This window comes from Leptinotarsa decemlineata, unplaced genomic scaffold (assembly GCF_025532065.1).
Source record: "Leptinotarsa decemlineata unplaced genomic scaffold, Ldec_3_MD MMD2_tig00000505_RagTag_RagTag, whole genome shotgun sequence".
In the NCBI taxonomy this organism is placed as follows: Eukaryota; Metazoa; Arthropoda; class Insecta; order Coleoptera; family Chrysomelidae; genus Leptinotarsa; species Leptinotarsa decemlineata.
This window is the reverse complement of record NW_027412549.1, coordinates 6,484,829-6,505,745: the sequence shown is the minus strand read 5'-3', so window position 1 is coordinate 6,505,745 and position 20,917 is coordinate 6,484,829. Positions and strand designations below refer to the sequence as shown.

The following is a 20,917-nucleotide window of genomic DNA, read 5'->3' as shown; positions in this document are numbered from 1 at the left end:
AAACCAAAACACATACACGAACACTCACGAAGTAAACCAAAAATATATGATGGTTCTATTTAGATAGCTCTAAATAAAATATCTTGCAAAATATATGAAAGGATGAATGAAAATATTGGAAAAATATACGAACGCAAGCAAGTGAGAGCAAGCAACATTTTCAACAAAAAATCATTCAAATGCATTGCATAAAAATGTGTGAGATAAGATTGCGAGAAAAGAATTCTAGAGGCCAATGTGTCGAAATTTGGCCAAAAATACTGATTTTAGTTCGACCACTGATTTGTCTGACTATTCATTCGACTCGACTTTTTTTAAGGAACCGGTCGCGGGTCTCAGAACAATTTTTTTCAAGTAAATGAAGTGGGGTCACAGAATATTCTGTGGTTGGGTGTTGTTCTACGGTGTCAATCTGAATTTGTGGACTCTTTGATCTGAATGTACTGTATTATGAGATTTCGCGATGGCGATGATTAATTTTTTAAAATGGCTGCTTTGATATGAACGAAAAGTAAATATGTTTTTTTTTGTTATTCATACTAGATTCTTATAAATTAGTATCGAAGGTATCAATTCTACGTATATATTAGAATTAGAAGTCTTTCTTCAATTTGTAATGTTAAGGTAATAAAACTTGAGAAATAGTCACAAAGAAATGTAAATTTTCCTGACAGGTCAAATTTCTATCAATTCTATCCTGATATTTCAAATTTTTGATATTTTTTCCCGTATATTTATTCATAATTATTGTTTATATCATCAATTCTCGAGTTTAAATACAAAGATGAGTGTTTGCAGCCCCATGTACTAACGAAAATCACTTATTTCAGGACTAAACAATATATTTTGCAATCCTTCATAGCTCCAATATTATTTAGGTAGGTTGATATTAAAATGGATATTATTAATGATGAAGATAGAAGAAAGAGACTACATCTTCTCGAAGATCTAATTCAGGACTCACAAGGTAAAGGCAACATCGACTCTTTACTTGACACAGTACAAGCAATTTGTACAGACTGTGATAATCCTGCCATTAAAAAACTGAAGAATGTGGAAGTTTACTTAAATAGATGTAAGTAAACTTTTCTTAAGTTTTATAACTTGTTATGAATGAAACCATAAACTTTTTCGTAATGTAAGCTGGAAGTTTAAAAAGTTGGTACACATCTTGTAAATATCTTTAATAATTATTTAAATGGGAGTATTTGGGTGCAAGAAATTATTGAATTTCTTTTTTGGACAAGTTTAGTGGATAACAGTAGGGTCGATTACATGGGAAGGGTTGGATAACATAGGGTTGAGAGCCCGGCTGGCAAACACCATTTCGAATATATGGCCAGTCTGACTTTTGATAACAGTGATTTTGCATATTCCTTAACAGTTTTTCAAAATCCTTCATAATGTAAACTACTCTTTTTAAAGTACGTAACAATATAAAATACTTCTATTTTCTCTAATATAATATAATTCCTATGATATAATAATTTCTCCTAATTTAAAGTTATGATGTTTTATTGAAAGTTTCAACTGTATGATAAGCTCTTCAAAAGCATTAGTCATTATAAATATCTCAGGTTGATTGAATACAAAATTATCCAATATTTTGTAATGAAAATATACCAATGACTCTAGACAAATCATCTATTTCAATTTAGTTTGATAGCATTTCTACTTGATTAGTTTCTTTATCATGCAAGCTTGTCTAAATAATTTCAAGATATACAAAAATACATTTTGAATTCTCAAATAATTGAGTTTTTATATAAAATAGTCTCTTGCAGACAGTATTTTAAAAATAAAACACCATTGTACATAAATAAGTCTATACTTCAAAATATGTACTATCTATCAACACATTCCTGAATAAGCATTATGATAAACATTACATGCGGGTAGAACTGATAAGGAATGGAAAAATCATGCATATATATATATATGATGAGCTGTTTTCTCGGGTTTCGCTCTGTGTTCTGTGTATTTTCTCTCCATAAGGATTATTTTCACAACGTTTCGGCAAAGTCTCATTTGCCATCTTCTGGTGATGTCTGTTTTTTTCAACTAGTCTAGTTGAAAAAACCAGACATCACGCCTTAGTACAGGTTCTGCAGGTACTATAGGTAAATTTGCCTGTATTTGGGTTACATCAGGTAATATCCTTTCTGTTGGATTTTCTCTAAATTCGCTGTTTCTAGGAATGTGTATTGTTTTGTGTAGTATATTGAATGTAAGGTAGTGTTGTGGAGTTTTATGTTCTCTGGTGGGGGAAAGTTATGTTTGTTTTGTATGGCGTGTGTTGCGAGATTTGATTTATGTATTATTGGGTTTATGTATGCCTTTTTGTGTTCGTCGTACCTTTGGATCAGTTTTATTCTTAAGCGGTGTTATTGTTGATTCAAATAGAGTATTTCTCTTGACTATGTCTTCACCACTTGTAAGCAAAATGTCTGGTACTGAACATTTGCATACCTTGCCCAGCGAGAGGCGAGTATGTAAATTTATTGATTCATTTGAAACATATGTCATTGCGATTGGTTGACTGAAATGTGCCACGGAATTCGTTAAATTTACTCACTTGCTAGACCCTAATTCAAGAGGGACTTGGTAACATTCATAACGAAAAACTGAATTAAAGCTAATTTATATTTAAAATATAATAATAACTGAGACTTTGCTTTGAATGAATATATAAGTAAATATGTAAACGTGTATCCTATATAGAATAATATGTGCGATATAGTTTTTTTTCTTTTTTTGGGATTTTCTGTTATTTGGTTATAATAGACTAATTTATTTAGATTTTTATGTATTATATTTAAAGTACATTAATTATGTTTCTATTAGGCTTGCCAATCTGGAAATAAAGTTCTTCTTCTTCAAAAAATAACGTACAATCACCTCAAAAAATCAAATAATTTTGAAAATATGTATTGGTTTTATTTCAACTTCTTTCAGTTGATCAAAGAAATATGTTCAGTTTTGGAGGCTAAAAAATTCCGTTCCTAGATTTCAAAAAATATTCCAACTTTTCTTATCATTTTAATTAATTAGTTCCATCTTTTAGGGAATGAAGGCTGTGATGGTGGAGTTCAACTAACTTTCATCAGTTCCTTTATTTGAGTAGGTCCTTATATTAGGTTGTTTCAAAATGTTTGTCCGTTTTTATGAGTCCACTTTACTCTGTAATATCTCAATGAATACTTTTTCAATTCAGTAGAAATAAGCGTCATTTGAATTGTAACACAATTCGATTAATTCCGCCTGCATAAAATGTGGGTGCTCGGGATTCGATGAAGTCGACGAAGGCCTTTTATGCCTGATCCTGATTGGCGAAGGTTCCACCGGTAAGAAATTTATCAAAGTGCTTGAAAAGATTGTAGTCGATTGGCGAGAGGTCTGGAGAGTATTGTGGGTTAGGAAGAACTTCGACGCTCAATTCGTTTAATTTCGGACAGTGATTTATGAGACGTGCGGACAGGCATTGTCATGGAGCAGAATCAGGCCTCTTCTGAGGACCACTGCAGACTGCTGCTGATGCAATTTCTGCTGTGTTAAATCATCACAGCAGGACTCTGCTGTGATGATTTAACCCGGTTGCAGAAAGTTATAGCGAATCACACCAGTCGCTGACCACCATACAGTATTCATGGCCTTTTTTTTTTGGGTTTTCGCCCTTGGGAAGTACCTGTGTAGCTCTTTGGTGTCCAACCATTGTCCTGAATGCCTCCTGTTGTCAAAGAGGATACACATTTCATTATACGTGACGTTTCCAATATGTTTTAAACCATCAAACAAATGATAGGAACTGTTGCTTAGTTTTTGCGCCATCCCACGCACCATTTGTGATGTGTCAGTCTCCACTAGGGTCCTCAAACCCTCAAACCACCGTCGAGGCTAAAATCTCTGAAACGAATTTTCGCAAACCAATATTGACACTAACATTGTCATTGATTAAATACAAAATCATCTAATACTTCGTGATGAATTTTCGCAAACCAACTTTAACACTATCATTGCCAAATGCCTGGTAAATTTTTCGCGTTGTTTTGACAATATTTTGATTCAATTTGAATTCATAGAGAAAAATTATACGAAAATCACTTAACGACATCATAATATAAGCTGAAAAGGGGAAAAATTTGAAATATGGAAAATGACAGCATTCATGTAAAGAGTAAAAAATTCTCTATCGATCAGTATATACCACGACACTGTAGAATAAATATTTATTGAGATATGAAGCTACAAAAACACATGACATTAAAACAGACAGAACTTTTGAAACAACCTAATACATTGCATTTTATTTTATTTTGGATCATTTTAAATTATAACCAAGTGTTGATGACTTTACAGTTTTATAATGCAAATGTTTAGTTACCTTGTTTTTTTTTCCTGCAATATGTAAGTTGTTTTCATGAGAGCATGTACAGCATGTCTTGAAACTGATTGCCATTTTCCATTAATTTGTAATCTTCAATATGTTTTTTTTTTATTTTTCATGAACTGTAGTTTGAATTGACTCCTCATGTTAATTCATACAGAAACTCACATTAACTTTTGTGTTGTTTTCCTTTCATTATAACGGTAAATATTTATTTTATGAAAATATATAAAATTGCCCCACAAAAGCATACTTTTGAAAATGATAATTTGTAAAACTAAATTTGAACCTAGTAGGTTAGAGTTACGCAATTCAGAAATATTATTTCGGAATCACTGAATATGTAATTCATTCAACTAAGTATTGAAATAATAGGTTACAATCACAACTTGGTAGATCAAGATTATCTTTGAAATTTTGTGATATGAAGTAGAAATAAATAAAATAATATTGGGGCCTGCTACCCCTTTAAAATACATTTTTAATAAAATGTCAAATTTTTAATAACACTGAAAATTGTATGAAAATATATACTGATGTATGTGTGATGTTGAGTTCAATAACAGTAAAATTAATAAACCAAACAAAATCACCTTTTCTCCCACACACTAGAGATGTGACGCTTTTTTCGACGTGAATTTCAGCAACCATGTCGGCAACATCAGGAGATGTTTAAATCATCTGATGATGTTTAGATCACCTCCTGATGACGTCAACTTGGTGAATGACAAGTCGAGCAGATAGTTACAGTTCTTGGTGTCTGGGAAAAATATTTTTGTGGAAGAGGAATGTGGATAAATAAGGAATGGTTTTTTTTTTTCAGATGATGAATTTGCCAACGACATTATTAATTTACGCATGAAAACAGATGACTTTGACCACATAAAAGTTATAGGCCGCGGAGCCTTTGGAAAGGTTCAATTGGTCCGTCACAAGTATACTAAGAAAGTATATGCTATGAAGCGGCTCAGTAAGGCCGATCTGATCAAAAGATCGGATTCTGCATTTTTCTGGGAGGAAAGACATATCATGGCACACGCCAGTTCGGAATGGATTGTTCAGTTACATTTTGCATTCCAGGTAATTGTCATTTTCTGAAAAATTATTAGTTATGATTTTTCAGAAAATGACATTGGAAAATTAATTATTCAAAATAAATAGACCATACTAGTGAGATTCGAAGGGAAATTTGAATTGCAATTCATAGGTGAATATCATTAAAATCACATTAATCATAATAAATAATTAATATAAGTACAGTTTGTGACATTTAAATATCTAGGATTTATGCTAAACCTGAAAATATTCTTTTATTGTATGTATAACAAAACTGTTAGTTTTTTTATGTGTCTGTCTGTCTGAAATCTGTTTTTCCGTTAATCAGCTGTCGTCCCCATACGAACGACAACTCTCGGAAGTTGAGAAACTTGTGCGAGTTAAGGACTAACGAGGTCTTACCTTTTAACGTGTGATTCCTAACACGAATTATACATTCATAATAACAGAAATGTTATTACAAGGAAATATTTTCAGTTATATATATATATATATATATATATATATATATATATATATATATATATATATATATATATATATATATATAGTGTGAAAAAATAAAATTGCCTCTAATAAAATCTGTACATTTTCATGAAATTTTGGGTCAAGTACAGTTTCTCCGACGGTAAGCTCAGAAAATATTTCTCGAAGCAAAATAGTGGCTTAGGAGCCTTTTAAAAATCAGCTGTTCAAATGTAGTCAACTGAGGATATCGATATAAGAATTTAGGCTTTCACGGCCGGAGTTACGATTATAGAGAACAAAATCTCACCCGGCTGATACCTGATAAAATACATTTTAAAAATTCAAATTTCTTTAAACAAAACCCAGGTGTATTCTGTTGATATTGATGACACATATGTGAGGTGATATATTGTGTATTAATACATTCATACATGTAAGATTTTCAAACATACCTCCATTCAATTTAAATTTAGGACTTCATTGGTGACTAATATTCAGTAATATGAATACAATTGTATTCGTTCGAAAATGTCCTTGCAGGACAAAACTGCAGTAACGTTAGTTACAAATAAAAGTTTTATAAAAACATAGGAAGTTTTAATTCTCATTTTTCATGATGATCTACCATGTAGTAATGGCTACATCCATCAATTCATTTTGAAAGAGAATTTATTATAACGAATAAATAAATGAATTGTGAAGTCATTCGATATAAGTAATTCAATGATGTTCGACACTTATACACTCATTATTGAAATATTTGAAATTAGACCAGCTACTGGAATTATCTCTCACTAATATGATCTGTGAGTATTGTAATCAAAATATAGATTGTAGCAAAGTTATGTTTGTTAGTTATGTATGTTATGTTTGAAAGTTGAAAAATTCAATAAAAATTCGATTGTTACTTGTTTTGTAGGATGCTAAACATTTATATATGGTCATGGATTACATGCCTGGTGGTGATATTGTAAACCTCATGTCAAATTATGACATACCAGAAACGTGGGCCAAATTTTACACAATGGAAGTTGTTCTTGCCTTAGATGTCATCCACTCTATGGGATTCGTTCACAGGGATGTCAAACCGGACAATATGTTATTGGACAAATATGGTCATTTGAAGTTGGCCGATTTTGGTACTTGTATGCGGATGGATGAAGATGGTCTCGTCAGATCCAATAATGTTGTTGGTACACCTGATTATATTTCTCCAGAAGTACTTCAAAGTCATGGAAAGGGTGAGTGTTTGAAAAAAATCTGTTTTAAATCTTATTTTCCGTTAACCAACTGTTGCCCCCCCACAACGACAACTCTCAAAAATCGAAACTTGTGCGAGCTAAGGACTAACGAGGTCTTACCTTTCAACGTGTGAATCCTAGCACGGATTGGAGGATAGGAAGTGAAATCGATCGTTATTAAGTTACTTAAGGAGCCCACATATTTTACAAATTTTTTTTCATTTTACCCTCAGTACTGGAAAACCAAAAAACCATTATTTTCCAAAAATTATTCTCTCTTAAAATTATACCCTTTTCAATTTTGTTTAAACACTTTTGATATAATAAGTGAACAAGTTGTATATAACAAGTTGTATGAACAAGTTGTATATAAAACTAGTGGTGAATAACTATCCTTCCAGATATATTTATGTAACAATATTACAGCACTAAAAATAATAGCGAATCTGTTAATTTGTTTGGTATGTTTTGGAAATATTCAGCATTAAGCAAGTTCACATCACACCAAGTTTTTATTTTCGCAATATTAGAACCAGGGCACTCGAGTAAAGCTTTATTGTGCCAGAAAATTGTAGTATCATATGCAAACAATTGTGAATCTTCCATCAATATTAAACTGACTTTATCGTTATTGAATTAAAGGAAAATAATTAGGTCCAGAGCTGATCTCTAGAAACGCAATGCACTTATTTCCCTTTCAGATATTGATATATTTTCACTTATACAGAAAAATATGATCTGAACCAGTCAAGATCTTCAGCCTGACACTTGAACTGAGAGAGCTCTTGCAGCAGAATTCTTTGACTTATGCAGTCAAAAGCTTTGGGAAGGTCAAGAAACAATGCGGCAGCTAGGTAGATTTCTTCGAAAAAATTGAAAATGGCATCTACTGTTTTTTAATCAAAAGGCAAATCATTTGATAGCTGAAATTTAACCAGGTTCTCCAGGTTAATTTACCAGGTTCTCAATTATTTTTGATAGCTTTGACAGGATTTGTTTGGATTATCAGTGGAACCTCTTTTGGGAAGAGGCATCTTGGATAACTTTTATTCATAATTGAATAAATATTTATTTATTTATTTATTCATTTATTTATTCATTAACAGGTAACATCCAATTAAGTTTAAGATATTTCACAATAAATTATATGAATACAACAAATAATTACATCTAACTTACTTGCTAGAAGTAAAACTAATTTATTAATAAAGAATAACAGTGAGAAAAAAAATTTACTGAATTGAAATATTAATTAAATAAATGAACGATTAAGATATGGAAAATTCAATAATTGAGGATGTTTATGTTTATATTTATTACCATTTATAATTTATTTCTGAGCGAGCGTAATGCAAACTTAAATTTTATTTCATTCAATGAAAAGAAGTCCAGATCAACTTTATTACCACCAATAGCTACTCTAGACAGGGAAGAATGTTTACCGTAGTTACAACGATGAAAATCTATTGCAAATGTTTCTGTATTCCTTGTATTTCTAGAAGGAACATGTAAGCCAATTTGTGCTAGCAATGCAGGGCAGTTAATAAGAGAATTTAATAATTGGAATAAGAGTTTTAAGTCAGTTTCCACTCTGCGACTACTTAGCTTCATTATATCTGCAACCCTACGAATATCATCTAATGAATGGTCCTTCAAGGGCATTTTTAACTTGAACGCCAAAAATTTAAGATTTTTTTTTTGTACCCGTTCAATGTTAAGTGCAGGACTTTCATAGGTGGGTGACCAAATGGAACTGCAATAATCTAAGACTGATCTTACCAGGGTGAAATACAGCATTTTTATACATTCAATATTAGAGAAGTCCTTGGAAGTACGACAAATGAAGCCTAGCATTTTTGTTGCTTTGTTTATAATATAATTATAATGTAGGTGAAAATCCAGTTTTTCATCCATCACTACTCCTAAATCAGTTACAAATTCGACACGTGTTAAAAGTTCTCCCTATATGTAGTAATCATAGTTTACAGGTGTAAGTACTTGATAGTACGTCATACATTTACATTTATTCACGTTGAGATTCATATCATTTTGTGAACACCATTCACTAAATCTGTTTAAATCTGTTTGTAATATTAAGCAATCATCTGGTGTTTGAATTGTCTTAAACATTTTTAAATCATCTGCAAAAAGAAAGATGTCAGTATATTTTAAGTTAACTCTGATATCATTAATAAAAATGTTGAAAAGAAACGGCCCTAGATGGCTTACTTGTGGTACACCTGATAAAACATATCAAAACATATCAAATAATCATCCCAATTTTGACTTTTTTTAAACAGCTTATGTGTTATTTTCTTTTCTTTTGTTAAGTATATTAAGTCACTTGAAAACCAATGAGGAAACTTTGATTTTCTAAATCGCACAACGGGAATAAAATTGTGCATATCATAAAACAGCACCTTGTAAAAATTATCAACTGCCTTATCTATGTCAGTTATATTACCCCATAGTTCGTCCCAGTTTATTCCACCCAAGTAATAATTTAGACCTACATAGTTGCCTTTTTTTAAATTGTATCTAAAACTATTAAAAGTTAATTCTGCATGGAGATTTTCAAAATTGACAACTACATTTAGAGCTGGGTGCTATGCATCACAAGGTAATAATAGTACATCCATCCAGTATTAATTTGAAATCATATTCATTTTTAAAAGTGTACATTTCAATATCTACAGAAAGAATTGCCAAATAAATTTGATACCTGAGATTATTTTATATAATTAAATTCAATTTGATATGAATCCACAGGTTGGGTAAGACTCTAAGTTTTGATTTTTTTTGCAGTTGAAATATCAAATAACCTATCAAAAATTACTGTTTTGGGTAACCGCACTTAACGATTCCTGGGATATTGAGAGACAAAGATAAATACATTTGTTGTAAGAAAATTTCTGATTGACAAACGTTATTCAGCTATGGTAACAATATAAATTCAATTACTAAAATATCTATATAAAATAGAGTATGTCACTTACATTGTAGTAAAACGAATAGGTAATATGCAAATTTAAACTTTCCTTAAACATACAGGTCACAATTAAAAAAATATTATAAGTATATCCTACAATTCACGAAGTGGGTGGTTATTTCAAATCTCATTAAAATCATAATAGGCTTTATCAATCAGAATATCCCTTAATTTCTTCCTGAAATTAATCAAAAAATAACTCTCCAGGCCTTTGAAAATTTTATTGTACGTAACATTCTGATTTTTTTTAGGGATTTATGGCAGAGAGTGTGACTGGTGGTCTGTGGGCATTTTTGTTTATGAAATGTTGGTAGGAGAAACTCCTTTTTATGCCGACAGTTTATTAGGGACTTACAACAAAATAATGTACCATGAAAACAATCTGTCATTCCCCGAAGAAGTGGAAATATCCAATGAAGCAAAAACGCTCATACAGGGTCTATTATGTGATAGAAATAAGCGCTTAGGCAGAAATAGTGTAGATGAAATAAAGTCGCACCCTTTTTTTATAAACAATGAACAGTGGACGTTTGAAAATTTGCGTGACATGGCGCCTCCTGTAGTGCCGGAACTTACGAGCGATGATGACACAAGCAACTTTGACGATTATGAAAAAGATGAAACTCCTGAGGAGACTTTTCCAGTGCCTAATACTTTTGTTGGTAACCATTTACCTTTTATAGGATTCACGTACAATTCCGACTACCAATTACTATCTTCGGATAGGGTGGATGGCAAGCAGAATATGCAGGCCGACAGCAAAAACTCTAATGCTCAAATTGTAAAATTAGAACTGCTATTAGAGCAGGAAAAACTTAATGTAGAAACACTAGAAGAAAAACAACGACAATTACTGGTTCAGCTAGAAGCCATTGCTCAACGAGAAAGTGATGTCAGGGAAGAAGTTACAAGGTATGAAAAGGATTTGACGATTCTCAGACACAATTACAAGGAAGTTCAGAGGAAGGCTGAATATGAAAGCGATTTGCGGAAAAATACGGAAAAGTATTTGGCTGAATTAAAAAAGAGATTTGAAGAGGAACAGACTAAAAGAACGAGGGAAATGAATAATAATCAACAGCACAATGATAAAATCCAATTACTAGAGAAGCAGGTATGTTATGTTTTGTAATTTGGAAAATCTGAATTTAGATAACCTCTGTTTCTTGAGAAATATAATTATTAATACAAGTGTCTGAAACTAATGTTAGATACTTTTTATGATTTTGGTTCATTATTGGAGTTATACTCAGTAGAAAACATTTCTTTTCAATTCTTCTTCATTCCCCAACTGTCATTTTTCAATTAACCTTCAGCTCAAAAATGTATATGAATAAATATTTTTCGAGTAGGTTTATTTCTAATGTATTTTAAGTATTAGATAGATTTATTACTCACTTTACACATTAACATGTATTTGTAACACTACAAGGTAGTGGCACTATTTTGTGGAGCATAAAGATTTTTTGTTTACTGAGAATGATTGCTGCCCTAGAAGAATTTTTCCATATTTCACTTCATAATTGAGAAGTTGCGATTGAAAAAGTGAATCTTTAGTGTGGACAAACTAGTTAGGTGCTTCAGCTGACGAATTACAAAGGTTATGCTGGATAGTCTTCTATTGAGTAGGTCAATGTGTTAGTGCCAGGTCAGTTTTTCTTCAATAATGATACTCGAAAGTTCAATAGTTTGTTCCTCTAGATAATTTGAGTTGGTACAAATTGTTATTCTTTGTGATCTAGTTTCAAACTCTGTTGTATTCCTTTCAATCATTTCGGTTAGTTTTAGTGACTCTAGTGCTGATTCTAGTAGTACTTGAAATCTTGAATTTTTTTCATAAGAGTGTTGTTGATCCTGACTTGAGAAGAACAATTCTTCAAAAATTCTCATTACTTGGGGTAGATGTAGTCAGATTCATTAGTTTGGTGAGGGATTTTCTCAAAGAATTTATCAAACTTGAGTTATATGCTTTTGGTTGGTTTTCTGTCATGACTTTATGTCCAGTTGTTAAAAAAATTGAAAATTCATTATTGTTGGCTTCAAAGAAGATAACCGTGCTGAATATTTGGAATGATCAAATCAAATCTAAGCATGCTTTATTATCTGAAGAATATAATTCTTATTGACAAAGCTCCTAAATGTAATAGTACATAAATCGTAACTGTTTAAAATGAACAGGAGGTCAGATAATTAAATAAAATTGAAATATGGATTCTCGGATGTTGAAAGTGAATGAACTTATAAATGTATATATACAGTTATGCTACTAAAAATATTTTCACAACAATACAGTAAAATAGATATAAAAACAGTTTTTCTAATTTATTCTATATCAATTCGTTATAATTCAAAACAGGACAGAGTTATCAGATGATAAAAACATTAAAATAATATATATATATATATATATATATATATATATATATATATATATATATATATATATATATACATAGATAGATAGATAGATATGTTTATTCATCACTGAAGTTTTACAAGATAAGCATATAAACTTGCCTCCCTAAAACTTATCGGACTAGTCAGACATACAACAAATACAATTAGTATAAAAATAAAAGCATAAGCTACCCTATACCAATTTATATATACTATGAACAGAATGCTAAGAACTCGTCCATTGAATAAAAGGCCTTTGAACATAAAAGATCAAACAATTTTGATTTAAATAATTTAAAGCTCTCAATTTCACCCATTAGTGTGACTGTGTGATTATAGCAAATAATTTCCTGATACATATATGAATTCTGTCCCAGTGATAAGCGAGAGAATGGCAAACGTATACAATTAGCGTTGCGTGTACTATAATTGTGGATCATAAAACCCCTCTCATGGCTGAAGTGCCTTTTTTTTACCTCAAGAGTTATTAAATATATATATAAGCATGAAAGAGTTAGAATTCTCAAACGAACAAAGATTTCTCTACAGCTCTCTCGAGGGTTGGCTCTCACCATACATCTTAAAATTCTTTTCTGTATTATAAACACCTTTTGAATATGAGCAGAATTGCCCCAAACAATAAGACCATAACTCAGTGTGGACTGAACAAGACCATAATAAGCTAGCTTAAGAGTTTCCAGAGATACTGTTCCTTGTAGTTGTCGAATAACAAAGCAAACACTGCTTAGTTTGGATACAATATGATCTGTATGAACATTCCATGTGAGCTTCTGATCTATGTATACTCCAAGGAATTTACAATATTTTACTTGCTCTATGGACCTATGATCCATTCTTATTAATGGACTATGGTCAAGACTGATATTTTGTTGTTGAAATACCATAAAACAAGTTTTATTGATGTTGACTGATAATCCATTATTCTCGCACCATTGTTGGAATTCGCGCGCACATGTATTGCTAGTTGTAACAGTGCCTGCTAGAGATTTTTCAGCCACCAGCTGGTTTGTATCATCTGCATAGATAATCATTTTGTTATGAGATGTACATGAATATATAATATCATTAATGAAAGCAATAAATAGTGAAGGACCTAAAATAGAGCCTTGAGGTACACCAGTTGTTACTTTTAATCGGTTAGATTTCACTTTGTCTATAACCACTATCTGTGACCTATCCTTTAAATAGGATTCTATCCAAGTGTTGGCCACTCCTTGAATACCTATCCTATAAAGTTTCTCTATTAATAATCTGTGATCTATAGTATCAAAAGCCCTACTAAGGTCATAATAAACGGCTATTGGATTTTGTTTTTCATTCAAGCAGTAATAAATATGGTTACATAATTCTTTTATAGCAGTTTCTGTAGATTTTTTATGCCTGAAGCCATGCTGACAATTTAGAATAAGATTATTTTGAATAAGATTATTTTGTTCTATAAAATTGCTTAACCGTGTATTGTAACTGCTTTCGAGGACTTTCGCGAATTGAGATTGTATACACACGTTTCTATAACTTCCGACGTCATTTCTAGATCCCTTACCCTTAAATATTGGCACAGACTTTGAGGTTTTGAGAACTTCTGGATATTTTCCTTTTTCATAGGATTTATTAATTATGAAAGATAGTGCATTACATATTATATCACTGACAAATTTAAGAGTAACCCCAGAAATATCATCAATTCCTGCAGAAGGTTTCTTAGTATATATATATATATATATATATATATATATATATTACAATGTAGGTTTTCACGGATGGTAGAATATGATGTGTTGTTCTTCCGGGTGTTCATCTGTTGTGTACTATTCGATAGTCGACGTTTCGCCATCATCTCAGATGGCATTATCAAGACGAGTTACTGCTTCGCTTCGAGAGGTGTAACTGATGTTAGGTTCTTCTTGTGGTGTTTTTATATGGTTTCGCTTGCGTAAGTTGTATGGATTTGTTACCTGTTTTCCTACCTGACGATTGTTGATGACTTTTGATAGTTCTCCTACCTGTTTTTCTACCTGAGGGTTGTTAATGGCTTCTGGCGGTTCTCCTACCTGCGATGGTTAATTATCAATTTGTGGTTGTCTTTGGTGGTTGTTTTTAATTATTGTTTTCCAAATCCTTGGGATGTTTAGTGAGTCATCCCTTTTGTTGATGAGGCCTTGCTTTTCGATTTCGATAGCTTCCCTGATTTGTCGAATTCTTGGGTTTTGCACCTGTGCTATCTGTTTTGTGGACTCAAAATTAATCTTGTGACCTGTTTGTAGATGGTGTTGAAAGAGGGCAGAGGAGGTTTGTTTTGTTCTTATCGAGTTTTTGTGCTCCTGGGTTCTGGCAGATATACGTCTGTTGGTCTGACCGATATATTGTTGTCCACAGTCCTCGCATGTGATGCTATATACTCCTTGGTTTTCTAGGGAAATTCTCTCTTTCGGTCTGGGCAGCCAACTGGATATCGTTTTGTGCTGTTTGTAGGTTGTCCGAATGTTTTTACGTCTTAGTATTGTCCCGATTTTGTCGGTCACACCTTTGATATAAGGTAGTGTCGCAGATTGTCTGTCATGTGGAGAGTCTTCTCTCGATCTAGGGAATGTTTTTTCGGTTCTTCTTTGTCTGTTGATGGCCTTTTGAATGATCTTTGGTCCGTAGCCATTTTGTCGCAGAGCCTTTGTTGTCTCCCCCAATTCTGTTGCCCTGTTTGTTGGTTCTGTTAGGCGGAAACTGCGTGATATTAACGAGTTGGCTACGGATTGTAGTTGGGTGGGGTGGTGGTGTGATGCTGCTTGTAGGTAGCAGTTGGTGTGTGTGGGTTTTCGGTAAACTGTATAACCCAAGTTGCCAGTTGGTTTTCGTGTTATGAGTAGGTCTAGGAAAGGTAGCTGCCTGTTCTCCTCTCTTTCGGTAGTGAACTGGATGCGGGGATGGATGTTGTTCAGGTAGGTCACAAACCGGTCTAGTTCTTGTTTTCCGTGGGGCCAGATGATGAATATGTCGTCTACATATCTTTTCCACAGGGTTGGTTTGAGGCGGGCTTAGTTAAGTGCTTCTTTCTCGAAGTGCATCATGAACAGGTTTGCGATCACGGGCGATAGGGAGGAACCCATCGGAGCTCCCTCTACCTGTTTATAGAACTGGTTGTCAAATATGAAATAGGTGTTTTTAAGGCAGTGCTCTGCTAGATCCGTGATATGTTGCGGAAAGCTATGATCAGTTCTAATGGTGGCTAGGGCTTCGTTTATGGGTATACTCGGGTAGAGGGATTTTATGTCTAGGCTGGCACCGACATCCTTGCCAGAGAACATTAAAACCTTGAACAACATCAACAAATTTAAAACAAATGTTAAATCCTTCCTCATTGAAGTAGAACCATATAATGTAGAAGACTTTCTAAATTATTCTTATTAGATATTAGATTTAAGAATTTTGAAAATTGACAGTGTTTCATTTTTTTTGTTTTTCGCTGATTTGTGTAAAACACTCTTTGAAATAAAGATTATTATTATTATTATTATTATGAACTTAACTAGTTGATTCTAACACGAAGATTGATGTTAGCGTGAGTATCCTCTGAGATATAAATAAGGGTTTACATGAAGTTTGATGGTTAACATGGCATATGTATCTCAGTGCTCTCTTTTGTAGATTAAAGATCATTGAAAACAACGCTTGTGAGCAGGCTCTCCAAAATGCTATCCCATATCTGATGTGAGATTTCAGGAGAGCAAAGCAGGCTTTTCTAGCAATAAGAACACCGATGTCATTTCGAATAACCCAGATGACAATTTCTTTGCCATTGTCATAATATGCTCATCAAACTTTAAATTATGGTTCAACACAATACCTAAGAATCTATAATTATCAGATTTCATGAGTGTATCATTATTTAGTTGTATTTTGCCGATGTCCCATTTAAATGATAACACTTAGTTTTCGTAGAGTTGTAGACCATTTGATTGGCATCGCACCACCTTTTTATTTCAGTTCAATCTGAAGAGATCAATTGGCTGAGAGTAATCTTATCTTTAGTGTGCCATTCTATAGTTGCATCATCTGCAAATAAAGTGAACCTATCACTAATATTCAAGTTAGTGAGATCATTTACTTATAACAAAAATAATATGGGGCCCAAGACAGAGCCTTGTGGAACTTCGCTGGTCAATTTTTTTCTCAGATACTGCACTCGAAACTTTCACATATTGTTCCCGGTCTTTCAAGTAAGATATCATCTATTTATGGGATATGCCTCTGATGCCATAGTACTCAAGCTTCTGCAGCAGTATTCCATGATTCACACAATCAAAAGCTTTGGATAAGTCACAGAACACCGCCGCGGTCGCTTCTTGATTATTAAGATTAGTGGACACGTTTTCTAAAAATTTATAGTTAGTGTCATTTGTACTTTTATTGGTTTGGAAACCGTATTGGTTACCATTTAGTATTTTATGTTTAATGAAAAATGACATGAGTCGCTTCTTTAGTAATTTTTTTATGATTTTTGCAATAGTAGATAGGAGGGATATTGGTCTATAATTTGATAGATCCTCCCTATCCCCTCCTTTGGAAATTGGGATTACCATGGCTGATTTAAATATAGTTGGAAATGTTCCCGAGACAAAAGATTCATTTATTATATCAGTAAGCGTGTCAATAGCTGCCGCGGGCATTTTTCCAGCATATTTATAGACAAACCATCCGCTCCAGATGCCTTTTTGTTCTTAATGTCCTTCATAGCACTCTTTATTTGATCTGGGTCTGTTGGAAATAGAAAGAAGTTCTCGTCAATTCTTACATTCTCAAGATGTTGCATTGGATTAATATGAATATTAGTGGAAATGTCATTAGTAAGTTTAGTTGCGATAGAGCAATAGTAATCGTTGATACAGGCAGGTTTCAAATTGATTTCACCAATTTGATTTCTGCTCTTTCCACGGATTTCAATTATAATAATCCTGGTATGATAATACGAAAGCTTAGCCTGTTTTATGCCAGTGTTATATACACTTCTGTACCTATTGCAATAATTTTGTAGGTGTTCCTCTTTATGAAACTTTTTAATGTAGTTCAATGAGCGCATATTTTTTTCAAAAATATTACTAAGTGTATTCAAATATGTGTTTATATGTGTGAATAGTGTTATTGTCCAATGAAAAATGTTCACTAAAATCTTACAATGAAGTGATACTTTCATAAAGTATTGACCAGTTCCATCACATAATAATTCCCTTTGGAATTTATATTGACCAATTCTTGGTTATTTTTTCCATTTCCTTATTCATATTTTCTACTCAAAGTATATCAAATATCATTAGAACATGGATTCTAATTCAACTCCAGACTTTGCAAAGCTTCAATTACTATATAATTAGTGAAAAATAAAGTTGGTGATGGTTCATATTATTATGCATGTACGAGGTCCATACGTTTTTTCCATTGATCGAAGCAGTTCTGGAAGTCTTCTTTGGTGAGAGCCTTTAGGAGCTCTGCCGTTTTTTGCTTTATCCCCTTCCATCGACTCAAATCGGGTCCCTTTCAAAGCAGATTTTATCTTCAGATACCGAAAAAAGTCGCACGGTTCAAAATCTGGCGAGTACGGCGCGTGTTCAAGCACTGGAGTGCGTTTATCGGCCAAATAGTGGTTCACAGATAGCGCGTTCATTCGTTTCAAACAGCCACTGCACAAATACTATAAAAGTTACGGAAACGTGTTTTGGTTCTTGAATAGAGAATATTTCCAGATACCCAACGGACTACTCATTTTTTTACCCACTCCTATAGGGCACCCTCTAGGCGCGCAGTCTCGTTATTCAAAAGCCGGACCTCGTATGTATGTACTATAAGTAAACATGGACATTTCTCTTTATGAATACACTGTTTATGGGATCGACAAAAAACTCAAACCTCCCTCATGTCCTCGGGGCAATCTGTTGAAAAGCCAAAGTTTGACATAGACTGTTAAATGATAATTCGCTTTTGGTCTTTGAAACTTATACTGTAAGGTATCTAGATGAAACCAGAATCCAAAATAAATAATTGGTTTGGTCTTGCTAGGTAAAATATTCAGATATCTTTCTTCTTAACATCTATCTTATTTTCACTGAAACGAATGTCTTTATTAAAGTTTTGTTGTCGTGAGTACGTCCTGTTTTATGTTTTCATACTTTTGTTTAATTTATCATAAATGAACTTATGGAATATAATTCCCTGTATCGACTATCCTTTCTTCAACTATGTCACATGTACATTATGTTTGTTTTTTAGGTGAATGAGATGCAAGAGAAACTAAAAGGTGAAACGGAAAATTGTCAGAAGTTGAGAAAACAAGCCAATGAACTGACAATAGCAAAATCAAATTCGGAGCATAGAGTGACTGAATACCAGTCATTGCTGCAGTCCCTACAAAGTCAACGAGATGCTCTCCAGTCAGAAGTAACCACCTTGCAGGATCAGTTGGCCCAAGAGAAGAAAGCAAGATCCCAGGTATGTTATTATGGTTGATCAGTCTATAAGATGTCAGATATCTATATAGTAAACCCGATTCATCGTTTGAATAGATGTTTACTGAAACATTTCCCATTCTACCATTTTATACTGAGGATTATTTTTCACATTCATTTATTTCAAATTTAATTAATTGACATGTCCATTACTCTATAAAGGTGTTCTTTGTACATATATTATAGCATTATCCACAAATAAAAAAATAATGAAAACAAAATTTGTATTTAAAAAAAAATTTAATTCCTATGTACACAATAAAATATGTAAATATTATACTATATATTCTTCACATCACATTGTTTTATTAACTTAACATTTCAAAATTTTTTGTTTAACTTGTCTCAAACTTACCAAGACATCAAAAGCCTGTGATAATATATTTTCCATGGTTGCTTTTATAAACTTATGGACTGCAAGCCCATGTTAATTTTTAGGTCATTTGATACCTCTTGAAAATAAATTTTTTATGGTCCTGAAGTAGAAAATGAGTTTCCGTCAATAGAAAGTGGTGCACATGGAAATCTTGGAGAAGTGAAAACGACTTGGGAGGAGGGGATGAATTTGTCAAAAATTCGTGTAAGACTTCCATAAAGTTAGATATTAATTACGACTGGGATCTTTCCTAACCAAACAACTTCATACAAAAAAGTGGGTCAGGAAAATAGAAAAAAAAATACGGAAAAGCAACCTCCATATGCAAAGGTCATAAATTCTTATGCGGCTTTCAAAAATTTGTTTTTTATATCAACAAGGGTCGTTTATTTTGTCATGCCGGACAAATTAGTCGGTGCATAGCGTAGTAAATGTAAGGCTAATGCAAGCCCTAGAGTTAAGTTGAAGGTCATTTATTCTCGTAGGGCATTGATTTCAAAATGTTATTATATACCTTAACATTAGGAGAAAGGGTAAAATGTATAATTGTTTGGGCTATGGTTCTTTGATTCCTTGAGCCAATTCGATTTTATAATAATTATAAAATCGAATTGGCTCAAGGAATCCTTGACAATTATTGTCAAGAGCAACTTTGAAAAAAAATGTCAACTTATCACTTAACTTTTTTCAAGCATGGAAGAATAATGAAAATTGTACACTGTTCATTTGCCTATTAGTAGGTAATTTCTAGTAATAGTTTTTGTTGATTGATGATGATGATCTTCGAAAGTCATTCGAAACTTTATGGCGTTTTCAAATTATCATTAACGATTTCAAAAAATTATAAAACATCACCATACCTTATATTTTAGGTTTTACATTAATTGAATACCAGAAGAAAAGGTATTTATGTGATTTTTTTATGTCAAATTTGTGTAAATATGATGGAATTATTCATTGGAAATAATCAAATGAATTATCTGAATTTATTTACTGGATCCCCTTCTCCAACTTTACAAAGTTATAAATACAATCTCAGATACATTATGAAAACGAAATTGTCAGTGCAAATTTATGTATGCTAATTTTATGAAAACATGTGAACGGCTGGATCGATTTTCATGATTTTTGATTTGCTGATTTAGTTCTGCCTGGAATAGCAGAATAACTTTAAACAATTTCAAAATTGAGACTAAACAAATTCGATGACGTTCGTTTTCTATCAATTGACTGTAAATAATGGAGATTACCATGTATGTAGTATGTATCTGTAACTGTTTTTTGTATCAGTCTACTACTTTGCTCGACATAAAATCGACTGTTATACATGAAAATTACCTGAAAATACTGACCGTGTTAGTATGGTCCAACTATTGTGAATTGGATTTTTCAGTTGAGAGAGTTTAGATATAATAGAAAATTGTTTAGTGTCTCTTCACTATCTTGTCATACTACAAACATGTTAGAAACACCGGACTTAATGGACTGTCAATT

At 32.5% G+C, this 20,917-nt stretch overlaps 1 protein-coding gene across 4 annotated transcripts in view; it reads left to right on the top strand.

The window, feature by feature from the left end:
• The first annotated feature begins 376 nt into the window (after nucleotides 1–376).
• Rok (Rho kinase) overlaps nucleotides 377–20,917 on the top strand; it is a 66,791-nt gene continuing 46,250 nt past the window's right edge. For 3 of the 4 annotated variants that reach the window (XR_012465142.1, XR_012465141.1, XM_074173826.1), the window contains exons 1-6: nucleotides 377–511; nucleotides 831–1,075; nucleotides 5,208–5,464; nucleotides 6,828–7,149; nucleotides 10,390–11,252; nucleotides 18,812–19,030. Coding sequence is in view for 2 of the 4 variants with exons in the window: in XM_074173826.1 (XP_074029927.1) it covers nucleotides 895–1,075; nucleotides 5,208–5,464; nucleotides 6,828–7,149; nucleotides 10,390–11,252; nucleotides 18,812–19,030 (1,842 nt within the window). In the remaining 2 variants the exon portion in view is untranslated. Of the gene's footprint in view, nucleotides 625–830; nucleotides 1,076–5,207; nucleotides 5,465–6,827; nucleotides 7,150–10,389; nucleotides 11,253–18,811; nucleotides 19,031–20,917 lie in introns of all 4 variants that reach the window. The other variant, XM_074173827.1, reaches the window with a different exon arrangement.